Source organism: Aptenodytes patagonicus, chromosome 1 (assembly GCF_965638725.1).
Source record: "Aptenodytes patagonicus chromosome 1, bAptPat1.pri.cur, whole genome shotgun sequence".
NCBI classification, from domain to species: Eukaryota; Metazoa; Chordata; class Aves; order Sphenisciformes; family Spheniscidae; genus Aptenodytes; species Aptenodytes patagonicus.
In genome coordinates, this window is record NC_134949.1 from 150954607 (window position 1) to 150982418 (window position 27812).

A 27812-nucleotide genomic window follows, 5' to 3' on the forward strand; every position below is an offset into this window, starting at 1 on the left:
CTGAGCCCGATGTAGCTTTAGCCAGTTGGCTGCACCTTGCCTTGACCAGCTGCCGCTGCTTCTGCTGGCCTCCTGCTTCGACACCGGCCACCATGGTCCCAGCTGCATCCTGCTGCGAGACAGCAGCCTGGCAGCAGGGATCGGATGTTCCTAAACAGTGTGGTGCTCGGTGCAAAGGTCATCCAGTTTGGTATTTTATCAGTAGAAGGTGTATGAAAACAGGATATTTCCCTGTAGCTGTGTTAGCTGGACCATGGGGCTCTGAGGCTTAAAGGATGTTTCACTTCAAATACTGGGTATCAATTATGGATATAATTGGCATATCTTCAAAACTTATTTTAAAATAACTGGTATATTTTTATTATGGGAGGAAAACGTATGAGTGGATTATAATCCAGTAGTGTAAAGCGATCACATCCTGCTTTCCAGCGCATCTTGCTAATGCAATAGCAACGGGGGTTTCCCATCTGCTTTTGCAATGAGTTCACTGAAGGGCGGCCTCTGAGCCTAAGAAGCTATTACGTCTATCGGTGTCCCCCTCTCTATTCTCAGCTTAGTAGCAGTATAGAACTGGCTTTGTGCCACTGCTCTGCATAAGCTCATCTGTACAGTTTTCATTCTGGCTTCTGATTTACTACGGGATTTCTGGCTGGTGCTGGTTAGATCAGTTTTTTTAACACAGACAGTCTTCCTGATGTATTCTGTGAGCCTAGCTCTTCCTAGGTGTGAGGGGGCTGAGAGCAGCAGAAAGCTTTGGCTGCTTGCCTGGCTGGGTTGGTGAAGATGTCTCTAGCCATAACTGGTAGTGCAAGTGGCTTGGAGGTGACTGGCCCTAACCTGTCACTTTGCACAGAGCTGCTTTTCTGCTGCATCCATCATGTGTAGCTGTAAAATGCTCCGGGGTTGTTAAGAGCATGGTTGTATGAACCACTGTATTTTAAATTGTCAGCACTTGAAATTTCAGTAAGTAGATTTATCGTGCTGAGGGGGTTTCTTCCCCTGCGTTCTCTTTGAGTACGTACATCTTTTTTCTGATAAATACATCTTAATCTTCCAGTTACTTTTTAATGATCTTGTTGCCACTATGTTCTTTCGATGGTAGAGAAAGAGGGCTGGAGGCGAGCTGTCCGCTAGCATCATGGCTACTACCTGCTGTGCCTTCTCTTGCATTAAAACTATTTTTCCACTCTGAACTTGAAGAGAATGAGCCATGTTCTTCTGGTTGGCTTTTTTGGGGTACAGTTTGGTTACTCTTCATGCTATGCCATAAAGATAAGTCTGTTTAGGGTTTTTTGTGGTGCGTGGTAGGATTTTTTTTCTTTGTTATACCTCATTTATTCTCTGGTTCTTACCTGTCAACTTCATTTACCATCTTGGGGAAACAGATCTATGGATGCAGAGTGAGGGTCGCAGGGAGCAAAACCAGCATTGACTGCTGACTTGTCAACAAAAGGATCAAACATCCATCTTCATCTTGCAGTTGTCTGGAATGAGGATTAAATTGCAGGTCATCTTAAGGCGACAGGGGAGCCTTTAGTAAGTGGGTATCAATTTGTTTAATTACCAGACGAAAAACACTTTGACTGTTCTTATACGTTCTCTCCGCAGAACTGGAGTCTTGTTCTTTTCTTAGTACATTGTAAAAGGAACGGTGCTCAGTTAAAACCTTGTGCTTCTCCAGCCTCCTGGCATGGCCCTTCCATTAGGTTACAAATTATTTTTTGTCATTGTGTTTGATGCATCCCTTATTGATAGTGTTTTCTGGTTGGATTTTGTCTAGGCTGGCTGTGTAATTCTTCTTATCTTCCTGAATCTCAGGTCTCTTGTGATTGTTCATTTTTTACCTGAATTTATTTTTGGTTTTGTGAAATGTGAAAAATGCTTGTAAAAGACATGTAGCTGGCTTCTTTGTGCATGTCATCCAAATTTTAGTTGCAAAGTTTGCAGAGTACGCCGGAGATTGTGCAACAAGCATTGTTTGCTTGCTTAGAATTGCCGGGCAAAAAAGCTGCATCCTTGCTGCAGCCGTAAAATATTATGGCAAACATCACTGTTTCAGCTCAGTTATGGTCACATGTTTTCAGCAGTCTTTATTTGCCAGCAATGGTGTTTCTACTCAGTTCTGTTCTTAGGCAGGTGAAATGTATTTGATGTGTCCTAGTGTTTAGCCTCTCGTGCAGCTCAGGGTTTACACGTTAGAGGTGTGAATGAGGGTGAGGAAGACGAAACACGAAACAGAGTATTTTGTTTGTCACTTCAGCCAGATACTAGATTTCATAAATTCATCAGTAGTTTTGGTGTGCTCAGGGCCTCTCTTCCTCTGCAGGAAACTGATAGTAACAATTCACTGCAAAATGTTTATGATGCACGTATGCTTGTTAAGGCTCACGCATTATACCTTGGATGTTATTTGAAACTAGAAAGTTAGGTACAGGAGTAGCAAATCAGCCTTAGATTTTTTTTTTTTTTTTTTTTAATTCTCTTCCAGGACTTATAGTTGGGGTGATCTTGAGATATGGGACTCCCTCTACCAGCGGCCATGACAAGCCATTCAGCTGCTCTCAGGAGGACAGGCCGTTTACAACCCTGCTAGTCAACGTCAGTGGGAAGTTCTTTGAGTATACGCTCAAAGGGGAAATAAGCCCTGGGAAGATCCACAACGTGGAGCAAAATGATATGTTGCGTAAGGTAAGGATAGACCATCTCTTGTGCTTGGCTGAGTGTTTCTCCTTTATCTATGCTTCCCTCCCTCCTTCCCACACCATCCCATTTGAATGTTGGGTAGTATCAAGTGTCTGTATTCCTGATAGTAACAGCACTTCAATGCCTAATTCGAAAGCACCTTCTGTATTACATCACTGCTGGCGAAACTGTGCTCTATTGCACTTACGTAGTGCTTTCCCAAAGCCCTTGATTGCTGTTTGAAAACTTAATGTATATTTCGGACATCTGTAGAATTCACAAAGACCAGCTGAACAAAAAAAGCCTGATGCTGCCTTGTATAATACAATATAGGGAAAATGATCTTTTCTTAGAGAAAAGTGATTGTTTCTTAGCATTTTTTTTCCTTCTATAAAAAAAAAAAGCTTAAATAGCATATCCTCTGCAAATACATGAATATCATTTACCACAATAAGAGATATTTTCTCCAGCATAATTTCTATTAAAATTTTTTAATTTAAAAAGGGGACTGTGTTTGGGACTGCTGCAAGACTATCATTGGTGATGGATGTAACGTCTATTTTTCTAGATGCTCTTTACCATGAAGAGCTGCTGCTTTTTGCTGCTGCATATGTAGCGCTGGCCAGTATTTTGGAGGGTCAGCTTAGCCAGTTGTTTGCTATTTCAACAACCAAAAATGGTAGCTGTCAGAAAATGAAAGAGGAAAAAGACCTAACAATTTGTGTATGTCTGTTTCTAATTGAAATTTCATATTTTGTTTTTTAGGTAACATTTGACCCAGAAGTTTTTTTCAATATTCTGTTGCCTCCTATTATTTTTCATGCTGGTTATAGCCTGAAGAAAGTAAGTGTAATAATTTTCTGAGAATAACCTACACACCCCCACCCCCTTAATGTGAGACTGCTGATTTGTTCAGGAATGCAGTCTCCATTTCAAGCATTTTTTTTTTTTATGGCAGTAAGAAAAATCTCATATCCTCCATAGATGGTTAGGTCATATTGTTTTAAGAGAAAATACATGTACTTGTTGCTATAAACACATTAAACTCTATTTAATCTTGCTAATTGGTTTTCCTTTGAACGTCGCCAGAGGTTAACATTGATTTAATTTAAATTAAAAGATGTCCTGTTATGAATTGCTTTGGTCCTTCTCAAATATCCAAAATGCAGTAAATTATGCTGAGAAGTGGACCCAAATCTGAATCCCGGTGGGGATGTGCCAGACACTGAATGGCAGAAGGGCCCAGATTCTTCTCGCTTGAAGATACCATGAATTGGTCCTGTTTTTCAGTTTTGCAGCTAACTTTTACATCTCTTATGAAAACATCTGTGCGGAAAGCTTCCTGTCAATAAGCTCCATGTAGGATTTAATACATGGTTCAGATTTGGTTTATTCAATTTATTGAAGTTGGACAGAATTTACACTGGAGTAACGGAAGCATTTCTCTGAAATGGAGGGCTGTTTGTGTATTAATGCAAGTGTAGTAGCGTGCTATATGTTTTTGAACAGGTGATATAACTTGTTTTAAAGAAGTATATAAACCTCTTTTTCCTATGCAGAGACACTTTTTCAGGAATTTGGGGTCCATTTTGGCTTACGCCTTTTTAGGAACAGCAGTCTCTTGTTTTATTATTGGGTAAGTGAACTCTGTGATATCAGTTCCTTTCTATACTAAAGTTTAAGTTGATAAAGTGTATATTGAGCCTTCCTCAATTTTGTAATTTGTTTGTTAGAGGATTTTATTTGTGTATCCTCCAGACAAAATGCAAATGTAACTTTTGCTGAGATTTATCCCACTTCTAAACAATACTGTCGTTTGAAATGATATTGTCAAGTTTGAATCACTTGACAAGTCCACAGTACTGAAGAGTGGCGTTGAGTTTTTGATGTAATGGTCCAGTCCAAAACAAAACTTTCTTAGACTCTTACTGGAATTGACTTTAACTTGAATTACAAACACTACTTGTAATAGAATTTTAGCTATGAAACTTTTAGAGATGTCCCTTTCATTGCCCACATGCATGCATGTGCTCTCTCTTTCTCTCTTTGCATGTGTGTATATATATAATTTTATGTGTACGTGCACACACACATTTAGTTTAAGATAGCTAGTCACGTTGGTTTACTTGCATACGATCTCTTATGCTGCTAATATTACTGTGTCTGGTGTATGGATATTCTGAAACACAGAAATCCTGAATTGCATAGGTGACCGTGGTTTGTCTCTCAAAGAATTTCACTAGAGAAATACTTTGAAGGCTATTCTTAGCTCAGAGCTTTTGGCCTATGAACTGTGTTGGGAGAAGCAATACTGATGGGAATTTTGAGTGGGAAAATGTTCCCTTTGGTGGAAAAAGGAAACAAGCTGTAGATTCTGTCTACTAGTTGTGTGAACAGATTTCATGCTTCGCTTACTAGTTTTAAATGATATATTCTGGATCATATATCACTTGACTCATTTCATAGGGAAAAGAGGAAAATTAATTTTGAGAGCTTAGTGTTAAACTGCGGCAGTGTCCCACAGAGCTGTAGCGTAACCAAGCCCGCCTGAAATATTGTTGCTTGTGCTTTTCCTTTGCCTGTCTGAAATGCACCAACTTGTTTGACTTGGACTGTTTTATCCTCTTTCTCTTCAGGAATCTCATGTATGGGGTTGTGAAACTAATGAAGTTGGTGGGTCAGCTCTCTGATAAATTCTATTATACAGACTGCCTCCTCTTTGGAGCGATAATATCTGCCACTGATCCAGGTAGCTTGCTGAACATTTTTTAATAACCTTCCAAAATAATCCTATTGCTAGGATTGTTGGCTGCATAGCACGAAGATATTAACAGCACTCTTTTTTTCAGCTACGTTATGCTAGTATCTCTGATCCTCTTCTCTGAAATGCATGCAAATTCTTAGTGTTGTGAAAGCTGCTCTGTGTCAGTTTGGTGCTGGACTGGTATGATGTGATGGTATGTTTGGGGAAAAATGTAACTTTCCTGTTCAAATACTTTAAATGTTTTTTTTTTTCCCCAGTAGGATTTTGTTTAGTGTGCATCAAGTTTAAGACTGCAAATAGATGAAACTATTACACTATCTGGATAGTGGGACTTCCTCCTTTAGCTAGGTTTCTTGGGACATTGGATAATTTAAGAGCAATATTTGAGGCTTTTAGGCTTTTTAGGTGTGGGGAATTTTTTTTTTTTCTCCTTCAAATGATCTTCATGTTTTAAAAGTTTAAGCAGAAGAATGTTCTTCTGGCAAAGTAATTTGAGCTTTTGCCTAAATAATCTAGTCATCCTTCAAAGTCCAGCAGGCTCACATAGGTGTCTCTGCTTGACAGGTCAGTCTGGAGAGCTGGTGTGTGTCAGGGGCCAGGGTAGGGAGTGGTGAAGTATGAAGCTTGACATTTAAAACAGCTTATTTGAGGTGCTCAGTAGTGATTCGTGCGAAAATGGGAAGTAGCTCCTGCGATTGAGCTGAGCTTTGAACAGCTGGTGGTTGCACACAATTTATGCAAAAAAAAAAAATCACCATGTGATTTTTTTTTTTTTTTGAAGCTCATATATGGGAACATCTCGAAGATCGTGGTCTTTCATCTCAGGCTGAAGTTTCTTGAAAGGATGGTTATAAATATTTAGCAGTCTTGCCCTTTTCAAATTCTGTGCAAACGCACACTCCTGTGGCATAGTGTATGCTTTGGGGAACACTTAGGATTATTAGCACTATTTTACAGTGGCTGAAATAATAAAGCCATGTCAACAATCCATACAGCCTTTAAAAGTAGCAAGAGCTGCACAACGTTTTGTTGATTACCTTATATGGAACATGTTCTACAAAAAATATCAGGGCTCTGGTAGAAGTGCTTTGTCTGCCCCATGCCCCTTGATCATGGGGGCTTTCCTATAAACACTGTGCAGGTGGGAGGACGACAAAGCCACCTCCTGATGGAGCTGCCCTAAAACTGATGGTGGAATTGCTTACCTATGGATAAACATGACTAGTCTGTTTCCCAGTTTAATTTTGATCCTGTACTTCAGTTCCTGTACTTCAGTTCAGGGTTTTGTTGCTTTAGGCAAACTGGGAAGTCTGCTCCGTCAGCTCACGCAGTCGTTCCTGAAGTCAGCCAGTGTGGTTTTTCTCTTTTCTTTCTGTAGTTACCGTGCTAGCAATATTTAACGAGCTGCATGCTGATGTCGATCTCTATGCCCTTCTGTTTGGGGAGAGCGTGTTGAATGACGCTGTTGCCATTGTATTATCGTCGTAAGTAACTACTTGAATTTCTACTCTGAAATTACTTAATTGCTTTTGGTATTTGTCTAAAATAAATGCTTTTTCTGAGAAATGTTATTTTGAATTTAAATGGATCGTCTTGAACTGAATTAATAAACATTGCAAACATTTGCCAAGATCCCTTATGCATACATACACCAGAAATGCAGATTTGCCTTCAGTATGGGATTGTCTCTTCTGTTGCTCAGGTGTTGCTGTTATGGAATAAAACTTTTCTGATGCTACTTCTAATTTCTCATTGTGTTACTTTCTTTCTAGATCTATAGTTGCCTACCAGCCAACAGGTGAAAATACCCATGCTTTTGATGCAGCAGCGTTTTTCAAGTCTGTTGGTGTTTTCCTGGGAATATTCAGTGGTTCTTTCATGATGGGAGCAGTGACGGGGGTTGTGACAGCTCTGATATCCTTTTTCACATTTAGCTCTACCAGACTAGATGCTACATTCAGGTACTAACAGGGCTCACCTGTTTCCAACTACAGCAATGTTGACACGAGCTTGTTTTAATCTGAGTGTGAAGATGTGATCAGTATTCATGTAACCTTTTTCTATAGAAAGGCATATAGGTACCCACAGAAATCACCTTTTTCCAATATAACTGTGGCCACACTAGAAATTTTACTGGCGTTGCTGCATGCTGCAAGCCAAGGGGAGGCCCTAAATGGGCATGTCTTAATATTCAGTTTCTTTTTAGGAAATTTAAAAAAACAGGTTTTATTATTAGGCTTGAAAGACATCTCATGTGATAACTGGTGTTTGATTCTGTTGTCAGCAAAATCATTAATAGCTATTTCTGACCCCACAGGGTTCTTTCTGAGAGTCCTGAGTTTAACCTTTCTGCTGGAAATCTGATGTCATCTGTCTTGGATAAGACTGTATCTCTACTAGAGTTAACATCATAACATGATGTGCTTTGCATGACCTGTCCTGCTCTCTTGAAGCTTACTGCCACTATTTGATTAGAGCTTTGAGGTGTTCAGCGAGCAATCTGTATGGGTTTTGTTTTAGGCTCAGGTAGTAGACCTTATTAAGTCTGACCTGCTCTAGAAACTGAGATGTTTCTTCAGGAAAAAAATTCAAATTCTTTGCTTTTAGACTAGCTAGTATATTTGTACACGTCCCAGATCGCTTTGATCTGCCTAGGTTTCTGAAAACTGATCTAAAAGGGGTAGAATGTGACATTTTATACAATAATCATGAACCTGTGATTCTTCATCTTAAGTAATAATGTCTCAACCGTGTCTTGTTATATACACACCGTGCAGATTTGTCTGATAAATGTCTGCATAATGGTAACCCTTCAGGTATAAGGGGAAGATGTGCTGTGATGCTTTAATGTTCGGTCTTCCAGTTCCACTGTTGTGCAATCGATGTGGCCCAGAACCATGATTCTTCATCTGGCTTTTAGGCTACCGGCCATCCATAGCTCTAGCTGATCAAATACTGTTGCTGTGTTTTCGCGTTTGCTGTTTGGCTACTGATTACAGCTGAAATGCATTCAGATCCGTTTTGTAAAATCATGCTTCTGAAGCAGCAATTGCTTCTTGCTGTTTCTAATGTTTGTGCTCAGGAGGGTGCATGAGGCTGGGAGCGGGGAGGCTGTTCAGAAGACTGCCTCTGTGGGTTGTTTGTTTTTTAAAAGAAAACAACAAAACAAAAAAATCCTTAAATTGTTGCTCAGTTACCCAATTTTAACTTATTTTCTTTTGGAAAAATACTTAATGTCATGCAATACTGTAGAAGCAAACTGTATATTTGTATTTTACTCTTCATAGCTGATTAGAACCCATAACTTATGTCATAAATGAAGTGAATAGACTGTTATTCCCGTAGCTGTGAAGTACCTATAACTGTACCTCTCTACGAGTGAGGGGTTTCATGCAGTCATGCATTGTCCTTTGAAAATAGACAGAATACTTAGTTTCCAAATATGACGCAGATAATATACTTGGACTTGTTCTGGCTGTCAGCAAGCTGTCTTGGCCTCACTGTCTGTGGTTATTTTTATAACAGTTAAGGTATTGTACCACTTTGTATTTTCTTTCTAAATTGCAGAATCTGCCTGGTTGAAATGAAGTGAAGCAGAAGGCCATGCCTAAGGGATAAAGAAAGTTGTCTTTGCTTTAATGTTTAAGCTAAGAAAACAGAAATAATAATTTAATTTGAATTAATGCTTCACTTTAGTCAATTATTATATGAAATAATAAGATGATTTTTTCCTTACCTTTCTCTTGCTCTCCTCTTCCTCCAGAATGATGAGCACAGGTTTTCGTTTCAGATTTAGTGAAATGTTTTGGTATGGCTACTTACAATAACAGCAAGGGGAATAAAGACTTTGATTCACAAAGCTGCCAGAAAAGACTGGAAATAAGGAATCTGTTCTGACAAGGGCTCTTGCCTAACTTCAGGGGAACAAGGTTCAACCTCTTCCTCTCCTGTGGAGTGACTGTGGCTATCCAGTTTCCCAGGCATCCATGAATGCCTTTTGAAGCAGGCACTGGGGTAAACTTGTGGTGGAATTATCCGAGTGCTCTGTGGGAAGACAGGTTCTAGTTGTTGCTCTGGTGGATGTTGCTGCTTCAGAAGCATGACGTTACAAAATGGGTCTGTTTAGGAGGGGAAAAAAATAATGTAGCTCAGTGTAACAGTACATCCTCAAAAGTTTTGGACAGATGGTTTATATGGAGAAGTGACTGTTTGGAGAATAACAGCTGTTTAAAAAAAAATGCTGAGTTTTATATTTGATGTAATGTCAACTGTCATGGGGAGAGAGTGAGTTTTTTGTGTTTTGTTTTGTTTTTGTTTTTGTTTTTTTTTAATGATGGTTTGGGCTTTTGTTTAGAGTGCAGCCTGCTGACAAAGCAGGGTTGCAGCTGAAGGTGTGGCTGGAGTATGTGTTTCAGAGCCCTTGCCCTCCTCCAGGTTAGCAGAGAATGCCAACAAGAAGTAGGTGTGTGGGGGGGAGCAAGTGGCCAGCCTCAGAATTGCTTCACCCTAACCAGGCTCCTACTGAAACGCTGCCAGCTGTTTGCCTCTGGTGTTAATCACTTGTGGCTTCTTGTGAGCGCCATATTCTGTGATAAAGCCCACAGGAGGCTGTTTCCACTGAGTCTTCTGGGCTACCTGACTGCTGCTTGCAGGAGGCAGTCAAGAGTACTGTGAGCCCCAGACCTCTCAGGACCTGTGAATTTCCTTGTGAAAAGTGGTGCTGCTCATTGCTTTTAACATCTCTATCCCATATGGAGCCATGACTCCCCAAGCAGCAGTGCTGCCATTAGCTTTAGATTGCGTAGTGCTGCAGAGAGCCTAGGATGCGGCTGTGTTACGCATGGAGAGCAATGGTGGATGATGGTGCAGCCTTGATGTGTCCACTGAGGTACCGATTGCCTTCATATGAGCAGGGAAGAGTGCTACCACCTTTCTGTTTCAAGTGCCCTTGCTGTCCTCCCACTTGGATTTCAGAGAAGATTTTGCTAGTTGTCAGCTTTCAGAAAGACCAGGGATCTCTCTACCACCCCTGTTAGCACATGGTTTCTTTCTGTGTCTTCCGAATAAATACGTGAACAACTTTTTTGTAGTATGTGAAGAGCTATATTTAACACTACTGAAATCTGTTCCACTTCTTCAGTAGCTGTATGAACTGTTAATTCGGTGTGTGTTTGACGTTCATCTTCCAGAGGAGAGCAAAACTTGAGGAACTTGTTTTTTCCTCCCATTTAAAGACAGAGCTGCTCTGATTAAGTTGGCTTTTACTCTAAAACACATCAACACAAGGAGAGGAAATACATTTTGTTGTAGGCAGGATTTCTGTTTTGCCTCAAAAGTACAGAAGTAGCCACGCTTGCTGAAAAAGACTTGTCGACAAATCTGAGCAGAAAAACTCTGATAAATTTACTTCATCTTAGGGTTGCTGTAGTCAAGAACAGCCCTGTGAATTAAATGCTTCTGAATGTATTTTATGCTTTATTTAATGATTGGGGGGGGGGATTTACTGGGGGGGTGGGGAACGGGACGATGACCAAACACTGCCCTGCCCCCCACCCCACCCCACCCCCCGAAAAACCAAGACACACAATCTAAAAGGAATGCCAGGTATATATCCCTTCCCTGCTGGCACTTTGCAGGGAAACATGGCATAGAGTAAGATATTACCTCAAAGAGGTGGAGCCACAGTTATGGCATGGATATGTGGAAAAAATATCCAAAACTGACTGTTGCAAGGGGAGACCTTGATTCTGAAGTTTGTCTTGTTGTGATGGAATTGATGTTTTTCAGCACTAAAAGTGTTTTGTTTTCCAACTAGTGTTGGTTGTTAGCGCGTAAAAGTGTTTTTCATAAACACTGGGTACAGAGAAGCCAAAGGATTTATTTGTTGATCCCTTAACAAATGACTTAACGTGACAAAGTTTACAAAGTTGCACTGCTTCCCCCTGCTGGAAACGGCTCTCTTCTTCTTGATGTCCTGGAGCACTTTCTTGCTTGCAGAAGCTTGTGGATTTACTGGTGAGTTGTTGGGATTCAAGCATATGGAGATAGAAGTCCTGCCTGGCTTAGCAGCCTTTTTTCCACTTTCTCATTGAAACCTTCCAATGAGAAACAAGATGTTGGTGCTTTAAGCTTTTCTGTGTTCTGTACAGTGCCATCGAAGGTGCAGCTCCCTGTGTGGCTTTTAAAAGCACTGGTTTGGTTCACACACCCAACTCCCCCCAGTTGCAACCTGGGATGTAACTCAGTTGAAAATAAGGTTCACAAAATCTCAAGGTTAAGGATGATGTATAAATTTAATAGATGATGTATAAATTTAGTAGAACTTGGGAAGGGTAAATGTGTTGAGCTCACACAGTGAACAGGCTGATTTTTACATGTGATTCTGTTCACAGGTGTGGTGGCTGTCCTCTTCTGTGGAATTACCCAGGCGCATTACACATACAATAATTTGTCAGTTGAATCAAGAAGTCGCACTAAGCAGGCAAGACTGTCTTTCACCTTTTGTACACTGTACTGCTGTAGTATTCTGTATACTGTTGTTTTTGAAAAGCAGCTTTATTGCTTGGCCATTAACATGTGACTGTTTTCTCCCTAGCTCTTTGAGGTATTGCACTTCCTGGCAGAGAACTTCATATTTTCTTATATGGGTTTGGCACTGTTTACTTTCCAGAAACACGTATTCAGCCCAGTTTTCATCATTGGAGCTTTCGTATCCTTTTTTTGCTTTGTGCGAGTTTTCTGTCTTATGTGCCTGAAAACTTGTGGTGTCTGTTGGCTTTACCAAATAGAAGATGGCGGCTGACCTGCGTTTCCCTTATGTCTTGCAGGCACAAAAATTTTTAGAACAATCTTTGGTTACCCCTTACATCAAATCCCTAAGGCCTCTGTGCCACACAGTTGTTGGCTCTGCACCTGAGCAAGTGCTAGAAGTCATATAATTTCAACAGATAAATGAATATGCTTTACTGTGTGACTTGGCTACTGACAGCCAGCAGTGCTTGTGTTGCTTTTGTATTCGAACTTTGGGGGCCTAGAAAGGATTCATTTTTCTCTTCACTTCCAACGGTCCCTTGAAGAAAACAAACAAACTTCAAGTAAATAAAGAGGATCGTGGGCAAACAGGATATCTTTGAGTAATGCCCCAAAGGTAGAGGTCAGGTTCTCAGGTGATGGGAAGAGGGAGGAACTGAGCTGTGGTGCAGACCATGACGTGAAGGGTACACACTGCTGAAAGGTGCTGGTGGTGGAGGTGGGTATCCAGTTCCCATTGTCCCTGGCTGACTTGGTACCTGGCTCTTGAATTCCCCAGAACTGAATATTTTTGTAGTAGTCACACTCATATAAGCTGGGAATCACTAGATTCCTCTCTGCACCCCACCCCTGTTGAAATAGCTTATCTACCTATTTCTTGACTATGTTCCTGGCTGCTTGAGAATTCAGAGCAATTGAAAGTGTGCATGAAGCAATGGGAACTATTCTTCCAGTCTTGATTTCTCTCTGCCTGCTGCAGGAGTACAGGGCAATCGGCAATGAGATAAAACCCAGTGAAAGGACATATAAAGATGGCCTAATCCAGAACGTATTTCTTTTCTCTCCTCCTTTCCAGTGTTTTCTCTCATCTCTGTACTGCTTCTAGGAATTTATCACACTTGTCTTTATTTTCCTTTGGCCATTTACTTTTTTTTCTGAAACAGTAATAAATTTTCTCCTGTGTCTCCTCACATCTGTTCTTCTGACCTTAAAAAATGCTCCCGAGCCCTACAGCCATTGGATAATAGTTGCATTTGGTATACTAAGTGGTGTAATTTTTCATCTTTGCTGTGGCCTTCTGTCCTGTCTCAGGTTATGCTATCTGTCTTTGTTTTCAGTATTTATTTTGTTCCTTTCTCTTCCTACCGACCTACCTTTTATTACATTTTTCACATCTTTTTCTACCACTGCACTTAACCTCTGTTGCCTCTTGAGTGTTTTTCTACCTTTGTGAGGAAGGCAGCTAGTAGTAGCACCCACATTTTGCCTCCACAGCTACGGTCCCCATTGACTTAACACCTTGCAGGAGCAAAATGTAGAGGTGTCATTAGCTGTTGAAAGAGAAAGGTTGGACTGCAAAGGCAGAGCTAAAGCCTCAGTGTCATTGACAAAATCATAGCCGTTATTCCTACGTACGTTGGTCATGATGGCTTCTGATGTCTGATTTCTGCAGTCCTCAAAAGGACTGCTATAGAGGTTGTTTGGAACAATTACATGAAGCTTTTTGTACAAAGTAATAATCAAAATCTTATTTTCTTAGAGACATAATTTCCTGTGGACAGTATTGCTTTACTTTAGCTATGACAACAACCCAGTGGTGTCTAGAGCTCTTATGTGGTTTTATTTCTTTTCTATAAGAGACCTGTTTCATTCTTCTAATGTCGTTATCCCAGCAGCAAATGATCAGTGTTTGGCGGGCTTCTGGTTGTGTTGGTGTTTCATAGGATTTCAACACATCACTCTAGTTTGTCCCAAAGTGTTCCTTAGACAGTGGAGGGTGTATTCAGCCTTCTGCTTCTTCACTGGAACCACTGGATGTTTTACACCACAGTAAGGGAAGGAAGGAGCTTAGCACCTACTGTCATGATTTTCTGCAATACTCTTTTACTACTCTTTTTGAACTTCATTCTAGTGCTGACAAGTGGTTATTGGATTTATCATCGTAGTAACTCTGTACTCTTAAGTGCTTGCTAGCCAGCAGGAGATTTTGCCTCTGCAGGAGCCGTAATGGAGTGGCCACTTGCTGGTCTTATGTTAGTTTTCCTTCTGGATATAAGACTGCATTTCTGTTGGTCTGAAACACATAATCAAATGGTGGCGGTGATAGTTGTTTAAAGTAAGGGGTGTGGGTTTTTGGTTTGTTTTGGGTTTTGTTTTTTTTTTTTTTTTTTTTTTTTTTTTAAGTAAAGTCTTCATTTGTACAACTGGTAATTTTAATACTAGGTATAATTTCACTGTGCATTAAAAAACTTGGTTATATTAGTTAAAATTTGCATTCTGCACAATGAGTTCTGTGTGCACATAACTGGTGAAAGTCTTGTTATCTCTGTCTATATAAAACAGAACACTTGATATCATGATGTAAACTTCTCACTAAAACAGAAGCTTCATGTTAGAGCCAGGTACCCAAGAGTGCATACCTCAGGAAAGTGAAATCCTTAACCCTCAGCTGTGAACAGATTGCAATCTTTTTGGGCAGAGCTGCACACATCTACCCTCTCTCCTTCTTGTTGAATCTGGGCAGAAGGCATAAGATCAGCTGGAACTTTCAGCACATGATGATGTTTTCAGGTAAAAGCAAAAATGTTTGGTAAAGTGAAAAATCTTATTTTTAACTCATAAGCAATTTATAATACTACCTTCTGCTTTTATAATCCACATCTGTGCATCATGAATAGAAGACTTAATGGTTGTTGCGGCGTGCCATCATGTATCTTTCAACCTGTACAGAAAGTGTGTCGTGTCTGGGAAGAGTGACATCTTGAAATGCCAGCTGCTGGCAGCAAGCAGTCACCTCATGTTGGGAACAGAGTATTTTCATTTGAAGTGTGTCTGAAGGGGATGGGGGAATTGGGATGTATCTCTCCCAGAAGGTTATTTCTAGCTGAGGTGATGTGCACGTTGTGTAGAAACAGATAACTGCTGAGAAAATCAGGGCGTATTTATGGGTGCCCTCTCCCACTTAGTTGGAGAAAGCAAGGTATTTGACTTAAACTCCCTTATGATTTCTGTCACACAGATAACTTTAAGTTTGTCATTAAATGACAAATCATGGAGCGTGTGTCTAAACATGTGCATCCTCAAGAAGTGCCAGGGATGCCTCGGTGCACAAGAGGGTGTAAAGAAGAGGGAGCCAGGCTATTTCCAGTCGTGCCCAGTGACAGGACCAGAGGCAGTGGGCACAAACTGAAACACAGGAGGTTCCCTCCAAACATCAGGAAACACTTTTTCTGTGTCCAAGCATTGGCATAGGTTGCCCAGAGAGGTTGTGGCATCTCCATCCTTAGAGATATTCAAAAGCCACCTGGACGTGGTCCTGGGCAACCTACTCCAGGTGACCCTGCTTGAGCAGGGGAGTTGGACCAGATGACCTCTAGAGGTCCCTTCCAACCTTCACCGTCCTGTGACTCTGACCCTACTACAGAAGTCTGCAGATGGCCAAACAGCCATGGCTTGTCCTTGCTAATGGAGTTTCATAATCAGGGGCAGGGGAGGGGGGCGGAATATAGTCTGCCTGTGAACATGTTATTAACTAGAATATTTTTCCAGCTGATAACAATTTCATATCAAGAACTCACGCTTCAGTTATGGAATCAACTGGAAAACTGCATTTTCATTTGGATTTAGGGAGCTGCTTGATTTCTGTAATGTTTTGCTGTTTTTCACAACTTGTTTGTTTCTGCATTTCTTTCCTGTTAGTTTCTGGAAATATTTACACCTTTTCTTAGCACTTGTGGATTCTATAAGGTACAGAAAACCACCAGGGCAAATTATGCTTTAAATCATCCCAGGGCATAATTTGTCAGGGAAACTGAGGGAATTAAAACTGGGAGGCCAGTACTTTCTGCCTGTCACTTTTTGCCTGTGTGGCAGGGAGGGAACAAGGAAAGAGGCTCTGTTATAAGTAGGCGTGGTTGCACTTCTGAAGCTCTGCTATTTCATTCTTTCGCATAGGTCTCAGGGGAGCCATGGCATTTGCTCTGGCTATACGAGATACTGCTACCTACTCACATCAGATGATGTTCTCAACAACTCTCCTCGTCGTCTTTTTCACTGTGTGGATTGTTGGTGGAGGTACAACTCCCATGCTGTCATGGCTGAACATCAGGTCAGTATGCAACTGTATGCTGGGGAAACTTCACTTTTCAAGTGGCAACTGTGCTAATCAGGCATAGTCTTACAGAACTTGTTTGATGCTTGCTAGAGGTGTTCTAGGTATTTAGAACATTATGTTTTATAGAGGAAGGTGCTAGTGCAGGCTGGTGAAGAAAATGTACTGATGCTGCTGGGATTCAGCCTAAAGCTCTCTGTTGCTCTGCAAGTAGGTATCTAGGTCCTTGTCAGCCCAGTAGGATATGGAATAATGTTGCCTGATACAGCAGCCCCTATATTGAAAAGAAAGAATTAATCTATCTAGTCCCGTATAAACTTCTCTTCCTATTTTACTAAGACATTTTCCTATCTTTTGGCTCTTGTTATGTTTTTTAAGTTAAATGGAGTCTTTAGTGGGTGATGCTAAACTGAATGCACTTTAAACATCTATCCAAACAAACCTGATATTATCTAAACAACTGGGATAAATGGGATTCTCCTAGTCTTCTGGGTGTGTTTCCTCCTGTTTTGAGGAGACCTGTGAAAATGGTAAGTAGCATGATTATAAACGTTTGTCTGTAAATCCTGGCCAATACTTAGTACTTGCAGGCTGCAAGTACATTCATGTTTGAGGATACTTATCAACAGAAGTGCTAGAGAGTTGTGAATCAACCATTGTTAAAGACCACATATGTTGTTGTTCTGTGAAAGTTTTGGCAGTTGCAGTGGCAAAGGTAAATAGAGTGGAATTAAAACAATACACGCTGTACAAACCCTTCAGTGCATTTTTCATATGTAAGTTATTTGTGCTCTTTGGCACTTGAAAGCTTACAAGTCTTGTTTTCTAATTGTGCTAACCAGAATTTGTTTTTTCCTATCCTATCACAAGACAATGGGATACAATCTTAGGTAAAACCAGTTTCAGTCTTTGGAAGAACCAATCATGCTTAGGGACTGGTGCTGCTTTTGGAAAACTTAAGTGAACTGCTTGTGGCAATAGGTAGCAGGTGCTTTCCAGGTTGGCAAAAAAAAAAAAAAAGTCTAGGACTCCCGGGAATGCTTGTGAACTCTCCTCATTGAGGGTAGCATGCTTCTAGCCAGAGACAGGCATTACAGCAGTGATTTACAGTATCTCAGCTCTGACTAACAGCAAACACTGGGAAGTCAGTTTCCTTTTTTTTGGTGCCAAATGAATCCATTTCTGTCCTTTAAAACTGTCTTTAAATGCAAGTTCCAGATGTTTGGCTAGCACACTAGAAACAAGTATCACTTCATGTAGTCAGGCTCTCTGAAGGTCATGTCGCTAACAACAGGTAATGCAACACCTGGTGTGAAGTCAAGGACAAAAATAATTCCAGTGCAGTTGTGTCATTAATGATCGAGAGATACCACATCACAATGATATTTCTAAGCCCAGCCTGACTGGTTTCTGTTCCCACGTGAGAGCTGTATAACGACTTTAAAAAGGTACCTGGAATAGGTGCCATGTGCAGCTTTCCATCTGGCACCTCTGACAACAGAAGGAGATTTCTGTCTGATGGTGGTATATAAGGACCAACTGTACTAACACACCTCCGCAAGCAGGGCAGGCACAGTGTCTGCATAACTGGCAGCGTGCATAGACTGTCCGAGGCATGGGGTACAAGGGAACAGGAGATGAGTTCTGGCTGGCAGTACGCAGGTAAGAACGCTGCTTGCAGTCTGCTTGCAATGGCTGAGCAAGGTCTGCCAGGATCTGCCTGCAGCCTCTGAGACGGCTGATGTGAGGACATCCCTTGTTGATCTCCACTTGAGTGGATTCCAAAGCATCTTCCGAAGCATGGCTGCAACCGGGTCAACAAAACGGACTCTAACAGCTCTTATCAGAGGTGCTGGCATCCTGAGCCTTCTGCCCTGCTGCTTGCACCTCTCTTGTTGAGGGAGCATAGCTGGGTATTTCCTTTAAACCTTGTCATCCAGCGAGGGACAGGATGCGCTGCTGAACAACTAAGTGAAGAGGAATTGTGTTCAGTCTACCTGTATCAGAAGTCAGCTTCTGAGTGCGGTCAACCGTTACCTCTGCCACAGGGCCCCTTCAGTCGTCAGCAGGAGGACAGGACTGAATTCTAGCGTATGGCCCAGCTCCTGGCCAACTGGAAACTAGTTCTGAGGCGACAGCTTTTTTTCTTTTTTTTCCTTCTTTTTTCTTTTTTTTTCCTTCTTTTTTCTTTTTTTTTCCTTCTTTTTTCTTTTTTTTTCCTTCTTTTTTTCTTTTTTCCTTCTTTTTTCTTTTTCCTTCTTTTTTCCTTCTTTTTTTCTTTTTTCTTTTTTCCTTCTTTTTTTCTTTTTTCCTTTTTTTCTTTTTTCCTTCTTTTTTTCTTTTTTTCCTTCTTTTTTTCTTTTTTTCCTTCTTTTTTTCTTTTTTTTCCTTCTTTTTTTCTTTTTTTTCCTTCTTTTTTTTCTTTTCCCCTCCTCCCCATCAAGCCTAGGAAGCAGTTTGTGGAAGCATTCTGGCTCAGTAATGAGGCTCCACGAGCCTGGCTAATGAGTTGCTCCTGAAAGGAAAAAGGGCTAACACTATATCCATTCCAGGCTTGCCCTTCGGGTAGGCTATACTTCCAAAAATCATTAATGTGGCCAACAAGGCAGAACAGCTGGAAAGGCTACGATACCATTCCTAGAGGAGTAGTTGCCAAAAGGCATGGCCAAACCATAGTTTTGAGTGTTTAGCTGCAGTTTTTTGGGAGATTTACCCACCCTTGCTAGTAAGCAGTAATTTTAACTGTCATTTGTTTGGCATGGTTGACAGAAGATAAATGGTTAACTTCCCTATTAAGGGAAGGATATCATGTAAACATGGGAACGCTACATAGGAAGTATTTTAGAGAACTGCATGGATTCTGTCATCCTGCTCTAGTAACGATGGAGACTGCACTTTCTGAAACCACATGAAATCAGATTTGTGCCAGGAGGTGGCAGCCGTGTGCAGCTGATTGAGAATTGGAAACGGTGCTGGTAAAGTACCCTCTGTGATAGAGCCCTTTCTGCTGGAAAGCAAGAAGTCCTGTCTGGCCTTACAGATTTAAGAAAGGGACAAATTAGTTTCCAGCTGAATTTTAGAAATATGCCGCTTTTCTCTTTTCCATCCCTTTCTACCCAGTGGAAGAGGTAGGCAGGAGGAGATGAAGATGAGATGCTGTCCCAGTGCCTCCCTCAGCAGCACAGTGTATAGTGCTGATGCAGTCCTGAGGCTGTGCAGTAGGTAACTTGTCCCTGGGGTGGCCTGGGATGCTTTCTGAGCCTTGGCACTTGCCCATTAGGTTAGATTGCAAGAGGCTGGAAATAACTAGTGCTCCCATACAGGATTATTTAGCAGAAAAGAGCTTAAAAGATAAAAGGTGGTTCGCTTCCTAGATTAAGTGAAGGGACATGGGAAACTAATGCCATTTGTGTGTTGGACTTAAATGTCAGGATTTGTGCGGACTCCTAGAAGTCCAGCCCTGGTGTGAAGTTCACACCAGTTGCATCCTGGTTGACTTTGGCCTTTGTGGAAGGAAAGATGGAAAGCCAGTCAGCCATTACGAAGTCCTCATGAAGCAGTTGGCCTTGCTGCAGTGTGGAGATGAGGAGAAGACAAGGGCCTGCTTTAACGAAGAGTCGACCAAGCTGACTGACCCCTTAGGCTGGTTTAGCTTGCCTGATCATCGTGTGGCAGAGTGGCATTACTGTAATCCTGTGGGTACTGGTCTGCCCATCAGTGGGGTTTTTGGGTGGTCCCTTCAATAGTTCCTGTGGGCTGTGATGGGCTGAGCTTATTCCTTAGGAACTGCAGGCACACGTCTGTTGTACTGGGAAAGTCAGAGGAGCTAAGACAGATGTCAAACACCAAAGGGTCTTATTTAAGGTTGTGCCTGCACAATTTAAGTAGAACAGTACGAGAGGGCTGACTCCAGCCAAGATTTTCAGCCTGGCTTGATACTACATTCATGGGGAGACAGTTGCGTGCAAGCATGGCGCAATGCCTACACAAGGATCCAGAATTGCTTTGCTGTGGCTCGGAGGCAGAGGCCCGTGCCTCTGGCCGCACCGTTAATTGCATAGCAATTGGGATGCATGCTTTGTTCTTTACTTCTGGTGGTCCCTTCTCTCCCATGATGTGAAATGTATTAAAAGTAGGTGAGGGATGGAGAGGCTAACATGAAAATTAAGTTTTGGTAAAGTAAAAAGCAGTATAAGGAGGAAAACAGGCAAAAAATGCCCTCTGCCTCCCCTTGCTTTGTTCTGAATGTCTCAGGTAATCAGAAGAGCAGGTATCTTTCCAGATAGGGTATGTTACCTGTGTACCAGGGTCCGCTAATCAGGCTTAAATGTACAGCTAAGCAGAGGACCTATGGTTTGTAGCAGAGACTTAACTTTAGTTTACTGCTTAACTGGTTGGGAAAGTGAGGTCATGACAGCAAAATCTGACTAAAAAATAATGGGATCTTTAGATGCTTTTGGTTTCTGCCACTTGATGCTAAGCGAGTTAAAAATTAACACCAGAAACTGGAGTTAAAGCCATGATGTCATGTGTTTGAATTTCTTGGCTGTCTATCAGTGAAACATATCCAAGCATGTAAGTGGTAAACAGTTACACTTTTCTAGCAGTAGATTATTTTTTTTTCTTAGAAACTAAAGCATGACTTGGATATTAAAAATATAGCCTCATTCTTTGAGACTAAAACAAAGAAACGATTTCCTGCCTGAGGTTGTAACAATTTCAGCAAACTCGAGAGCCCTATAAATCAAAACCACTGGCAAAGTTCCTCTTTTCAGAAAAGTAGCTGACTTATCATTTCATTTATCTGTCACAGGAAAAAAGGGAACTCCTAGCATTTCTATTGCAAAATAATGTTTTTTCCATTAGAGGTTATTGACCTGGTTCTTTTCATGTTGAATGAAGCAACATACAGATTAATACCTTCCTCTCCTTCATAATCCGCTTCAAATGAGGAAGTTCGTGTTTATTTTAACAAAGTAATTTCAGTTATACTTAGCAACCTTTTTCTAAATCTTCAAGCATTGTATCTTTAAACTTACAATATTTTAGGTAACTTTCTACCATAAAAGTTGAAGACTGTACAGACAATGTCAACTTAGATATTTACTGCCTTATGTCTGACTTTTCAAATACAATTTTTTTTTAAGAGCTTTCTATTTAGTGATTTTTTTTTTTTTTTTTTTTTTTTGCTTTAAATGAGCAAACTGAAAAAGAAATATGGAAACACTGACTCTCACGTAGCTGCTATGTGAACTACCTAACTATCTGGGACAGTGGTAAAACTGACAGCTTGGTGGCAGTCTCAGGTTATACTCTATTGTCTTACCCAGGGTGGTCCAACGATAAAACATGCATTTCTTAAATACCATGCCTCAGTGTGCTGCAATAGCAGGAGGTGAGTGGTGATGCTGGGATCCAGCCTTGTGTTATGTTCCAGGCTGGAGTGGGGGATGTCTGCTAGGAGGTTACATCCTTTTGTTTTGCAGCCTGTTTCCATTATTCTACAACTCGGATCCTTCACTTCGCTTCACTGCCTTCTAGCTGCCCTCTGCTGCCCGTGAAGGGCAGATGCACAGACACAGGTGCTGTCCCTTGCCCTCTGTTGTGGGCTTTTTCCTTTCACCGTATCTTTTTCTGCACTGTTTTCTCCAGTTGTCTTTCCCTACCTAGTTTCTCCCATCTTCCTCCTTCTTGCCCAATATCTACTTTCTCATCATCAATCTTGAATCTTTCTTAATGGAGGTGCAGTGCAGCCTCCGAACCTCTAGTCTTACCCCTCTGAGTTTTTCCCTTGGTAGGAAAGAGATTGCCTCCTCTTTCGGATGTCTGGAAGTAAGCATGGGAGATGCTTCCTTATCTCTGTTCTTGTGCTCTGAAACACAGCAATTCACACCAGAGAGAAAAAGTGTGGGGAAGGCCCCTACCCTGTAGGGGCTGGGTTGAGGTGAGAGCATATGGGTGATACGGGTTTAACTGCCAAGCTCTGGCAAGCCTCAGCAGGCAGTTTCAGGAGTCATTATCTTGGTTAGGTCAAGTAAAGGAATACCCAAAGGCACCCTAAAACCAACCTGAAACAACTTTTCCTAATTCCGGGGTTTTTTTAGTGATTGGGTTTTTTGTTGTGTGGTTTTGTTGGGTTTTTTTAAAAACATGGTGGTTGGAATTATCTTCTTCCTCAGCCATCTTCTGAGAAACAGTTGAACTCTTCCAAAATAGCTAAAATTTTCCAAATATGCTGCACTCATTATAGACATCTGGGAAAACTTCAGTATACTAACTTGGCAAAGATACAGCAAAGAGAAAGAAGTCATAGATGGGAAGTTAATGAGCAGTTTTTAATTTTAGTTTTTGCTGCATATGCAGAGCCGTCTCAGTGTTGGCCTTTCGGAACAGAGTGCTCTGACTTGGAGTGTATGTCGGTATGGGAGAAGAGCTATTGAACCACAAATCCAAAACAAATCTATCCAAAGTCTGGTATTTGCCTCAGCCTTCAAGGATTAGATGAGTACAGTATGATTAGATGAGAGCATGCTCTTCATAGTGCAAGCTATGGCCTTAAATATTTGGTTTGTCAAGATGTGAGCCTGCAATCAGGATGTGTACACCTGCTCTTTGTAAAGTGAGGCCTCTGTGGGTTTCTGATCATCTGGGCTTTTATTTCACATAAGCAATATATAATTCGTGTAGCATGCCTTCATGGAAAAACAGGGGGAAAAAACCCACAGGCTGCTAAGGAATTTACACGGAAAGTACCAGAAACCAAACATGCTTTCACTTGTGTTTTTCATTTTTTAAATACAGTTGAAAAAGGCAAAGCAAGGAGTAAAAGCACACTCTGCTATGACTGGAGATTTATCATGTTAAAGATTGTTAGTTAAACCAGCTGAGTGATTTAGTATGTATTGCCAGTTGTATTGGACTGCTCTGGAACTAGGCAGTAGTGATGGCCTCTGTCATGACTTTCTCTAATGACTTTTTCTCTTTTAGACCACGTGCAGGTCCGAAGTGGTAGAAATTGTCTTAGATTGGCTCTGTCTCTGTGTAGCAGCTCTCTTGAGAGCTGTTGAATTTAATTTTCTGGGGGAGGTAGCCTGTCATGAATACAGGTGTTTTGCCAGCCTGAATCTGAAGGAATGAAGAATATTACTGGACATCTCAATCATAAAGTGCTGCTGTTGTTAATTTTTATTTCATTTTTGTCATTTTGTCATTGTTCTGCCATTCTTATTGTTATATACTTTGTCTTTTTTGATTGGTTAGGGGGTTCTGTTGGTTTATTTTGTTTTGCTAGGGAGCTCTGTAAAGCTACCATCTCATGAGCATTTTGTTACTCACGTTGCATTCTTGTACTGTACCAGAGTTGGTGACCGTGTTCCGTCGGTGGAAGAGATGAGTGAAAGCCGCTGGCTGTATTTCAGGTGACACTGTGCTTTCCTTTATACCAAATTAACCTGGTGCTTGGCTTTCTTCATCTTGATAACACTAAGTGTGTGCTCTTTTTCTATACTATGGCATGCTGCTGCTGCTTCTCCTTTTCTGCAGAGTGCCGTAGATGTTCCTCAATTCTGAGTCTGTTCTCCTGAGCTGGGAGAGTGTGGATCACACATCGTGTCTTTAGCTTAAAAAAACCCAAAAAACACAAAATACCACATCCTTTAACTCTTGTGTATGGGTAATTAATGAAGCAAAATTAGTGTCTCTGGCCTGGGAAGACTTGAAAGCTGATAGATCATGGATGCAATCCTACGATCCTTAATGACACAGGTATTCTTAAGTATTCCTTGGGGTTATTTCATACAACTGCTCAGGTTGGAAGGGACTTCACGGTGATTTAGCCCAGCCTCTTTGGGGATGTATTTTAAAAACTAAGGGTTATCACATTGCTTTATAGGAAGATGCTAATAAGAGTGGAGATAAACCAATCTTAGTCTTCTCCAGTTGATGGTTTCTAGAACCGATACATGGATAGAGAAAGAAGGGAAAAAAAAAAATCTGTAACTGGCAGCTATAGGAGAGTGTGTATTTGTATGCACGTGTATGTGTTTGTGTATAAATATATACAGAATATTTATATAAAGAAAACTTTTTGGGGTGGGGCAATGGTAAGTTTTTCATGTATCCTGTCACACTTCAAGGTTCCCAGCCAACTACTAAATTTGCCAGAGATACAGTATGTTAGCTTGTACAGAGAATTTGAGAACTATTCTCTATTAATATGTATTATCTATTACGGTCAGTCTTGGCTGTTGCCACATTTTATTACATTCTAGCATGTGTAATTAAGCCTGGTATTTTGGTAACTTGTCATCTGTGTTGCAGGGCCTTGGAAAGATTTTTGAAGTATCGGAAGAAATGGTTCCGCCCATTTTAAAATGACATAGTGGAGAACTTTGAAGTAGTTCTATCTGTTTTTTACCATTCCTTTCCATACACTTAGTTTCCACTTTGTGTTCCACGTTTTGTGTGTCAACCATTTTCTGCCACACTGCTTAAATTACTGAGTTATACATAGGCTTAGTGTTTGAGGGATCAAATCTGAGTAACTACTCTCCTACATGTGATGCTGGAGTTCTAGCTGTAGAATAAGGACCAAGAAGGTCAGGAGTCAGTTAAGAGCAGAAACGCGGTGCTTTGATATTGGGTGTTAGGAGCTCAATGGTAGTCCCTTTGCTATTACAGGGTTCTTAGTGTGAAAAGCCTTTTATGCCTTAAAAACAAAAAGATATTTTAATTAGGGAGGAGTGAAGAACTGTACTTAAATTGGATTTTTACTGTAGCATACTTTTGTCTGCAGATTCCAGTATAAACTTCCCAAGGCAGAAATAAAGATGGCTGAACTTTATGTACTAGTAAATGTCTGTACTGAAGTATTAAGGTATCTATCAAATACTGAATTGATGCCAATGGGGGAAATAGAGGGATTTTTCACCAGTTTTGGGATATATATGCATTGTTACAGCTGAAAGACTGCTCGTTATCTTCATCTGACATCTGTTTTTTCAGAGTGAGTTACTTGAATTGCTACTGTACACCCTCAGGGAATCCACACACAACTGCTGCAGTGGGCTTTCAGAAAGAGTGGAGGGGAAAACAAAGATGCCTGCTGGCATCTGCACTGCCCTGGCCTTGGCTGTCCCGCAGCCGACGTGCCCCCCAGTCCTCATCACGCAGTCTGTGCCTTTTCAGCAAAGCACTTTTTTCAACCAGAGCTTGCTTGCCTGCCTGCCTTTCTGCTAGGGGGTTTGAGCAAAACACCACAGTCATTAGCAAGGCTACGCCGTCTGTGCCCCTGATCTCTGAGAGGGGATCTGCGTAAATCAATCCGGTAACAATTTTTCTTAATTTAAAAAACGGTTAAATAAATGAGAACTGATACTGGCCTTTACAGAACTTTCAAATTACGGGAAGCTTTTTTAAATGTACTTAAGGATGTGAGATTTTTTTTTTTCTTTTAACCACCAGGAAAAAATTATGTTGAAGACATACATGCATCAGCTTTACTTGTACTTTTAATTATGGAAGTAGTTAAGTAAGGATAAAGTAACTAAATGTTTTCTGCACTTCTCTTCACTGTAAAGGAGGTTGGGAGAGACTTGACTGGTTTTTGGTATTGTTTTGTTTCAGGTGATAAAGATGAGGCTTTCTCAGAAATTTGGGGGCAGGGCCTGCAAAAATGTGATGCTTGTCATGAGGGCAGGGTGTATATACCTTGAAACTTAAACAGGCAGACTTGTTACAAAAAAACAAAGCTTCCTATACAATTCATGCTAGAGAAGAGGATAAGAGACACAGTATGCTGGTTGAAAGGTACAAAAAGTAGTCGTGGGAATTACTACGTGATGTGCTATGACTTTTCACTGAAGAGTATGGCCATCCTGCTTTGGTCCTCCACTAAGCCCCCTTCCCCTGCCTAAGGGCAGTTAAAATTCCCAAAACAAATGCACAACCTTGTAAGTCAAGTAAAAGCTGAGACATTCTGAATTGTTTGGTTTTCTTATGTACTGTGAAGTGAAGGGGTAGCCCAATGAGCTAAAACTATTTAGGGAATGCAAGCTATGTTCATCTTCTGGAATGAGCTTCTTGAACTCCCTGTTCATATTGCCAGCTGCACGGCTAACATAAGCGTGGTTGCTGTGCATCGTGTGTTGAACCTCCCCAATGTGCAGCTGGAGTTTGGAAAGCCACAAATCTTTTTCTTTTATTCTTATGTGTCTTTATAAAGGAATGTGCAATCTATATATATATATATATATATATATATATATATATATATATATATATATATATATATATATATATATATATATATATATATATATGTATATATATATGTATTGCCATACTGAGTGGGTTTCCTGATGTTGCTTGTCAGCCTTCTGCGTGAGGCTTCATTAGGTAACTCGTTCGTGTGCAGAAAACCCTTCTTAGGTCTTCACTGCTTAGTGATAGTCTAAGCAGTAACATCTAAGCCCTTGTAACCTTTCAGAGCTCTTGTGTGTGGCATTTTATTTTAGCATATGTTACAATCCAGTACCCAACTGTCTGCCCAGTATTCCCTTAAACTAGTGAAGCTTTTTAGTCTGGAGGCTGGTCAGTGCCAATGAATTCCCAGGCCAAATGTGCCTAAGGGTTAAGATGACTGTATGTGGAAAAAGGCAGTGATGAGGAAAGAAAAGAGACTCGGGAAGAAATCCAAGCAGAGGACTGGGTCGGCACTAGCTCTATATGAGGCTGCTGCAGGCTGTCTTAAAGTGGCCTTCTGGATTTTCCCTGAGCTACATTGTCATGTGAGGTCTTGGATTGGCCGTGAGTCCACAAGGATGACTTAAAACTTTAGTTCAATGCCTACTTTTCTTCTTCTATTGTTCTATTAGAAAGTGCTGCCCTGGAAGTTATTTGAAAGTGTTCCCTTTTAGTTTAATCCATGCTATCTTCTGTGCCTGAAGGTAAATCATGTCTGGATCACTACTTGCCTTATGCAAGTACATGTCCCTGGGACACACAAATGATATGGTCTTACCAGCAAGGTTCTGTTGGTTTCTGGTGATCCTCAGGGATGTTGTATAAACACCGTGGCTAGAAATAGCTGACACAAAGTCTAGGTAACAAAGAAATTGCACTAAACGAGCTCAGTCCCTTCCAAGAGAGGGGAAAGGAAGAAGTTAGCCATTTCAGACAACGTTTTTGTTACTGCGTGCGTTTTCCTACACTTATTATGCAACATGGTAGGACTGAAACACAACATGTTTGGGACTGACAGTCTTACCTGACAATCTTACCTGACATTTGCGGTTGAAGGTCTAGGTTCTACAAGAGAGCACAGAGATTAAGGCATGAATAGGATTTAAAACGAGACAAGTCTAATCTTAACAAATAGCTGCCCCCAAAACAGACCAGAAGAACGTGAACATAATTACAAGGATTAAATACCCATCTTGGATAGGAGCACTGTGTGAAAGGACGGTTCAGTAACAAGATGCTTGCTAACTGTGCAAAAGCGAGTAG

General features: G+C 41.0%; 1 protein-coding gene across 2 annotated transcripts in view; it reads left to right on the top strand.

Moving 5' to 3' along the window:
- Positions 1-27812, top strand: part of SLC9A7 (solute carrier family 9 member A7) — a 78132-nt gene that overhangs the window by 35011 nt on the left and 15309 nt on the right. The window contains exons 2-13 of one of the 2 annotated variants that reach the window (XM_076358726.1): positions 2489-2688; positions 3448-3525; positions 4242-4318; positions 5319-5431; positions 6825-6930; positions 7219-7360; positions 11356-11461; positions 11839-11927; positions 12042-12155; positions 14656-14767; positions 16151-16304; positions 23666-23725. In XM_076358726.1, coding sequence (XP_076214841.1) covers positions 2489-2688; positions 3448-3525; positions 4242-4318; positions 5319-5431; positions 6825-6930; positions 7219-7360; positions 11356-11461; positions 11839-11927; positions 12042-12155; positions 14656-14767; positions 16151-16304; positions 23666-23725 — 1351 coding nt within the window. The remainder of the gene's footprint in view (positions 1-2488; positions 2689-3447; positions 3526-4241; positions 4319-5318; positions 5432-6824; positions 6931-7218; positions 7361-11355; positions 11462-11838; positions 11928-12041; positions 12156-14655; positions 14768-16150; positions 16305-23665; positions 23726-27812) is intronic. The other variant, XM_076358736.1, reaches the window with a different exon arrangement.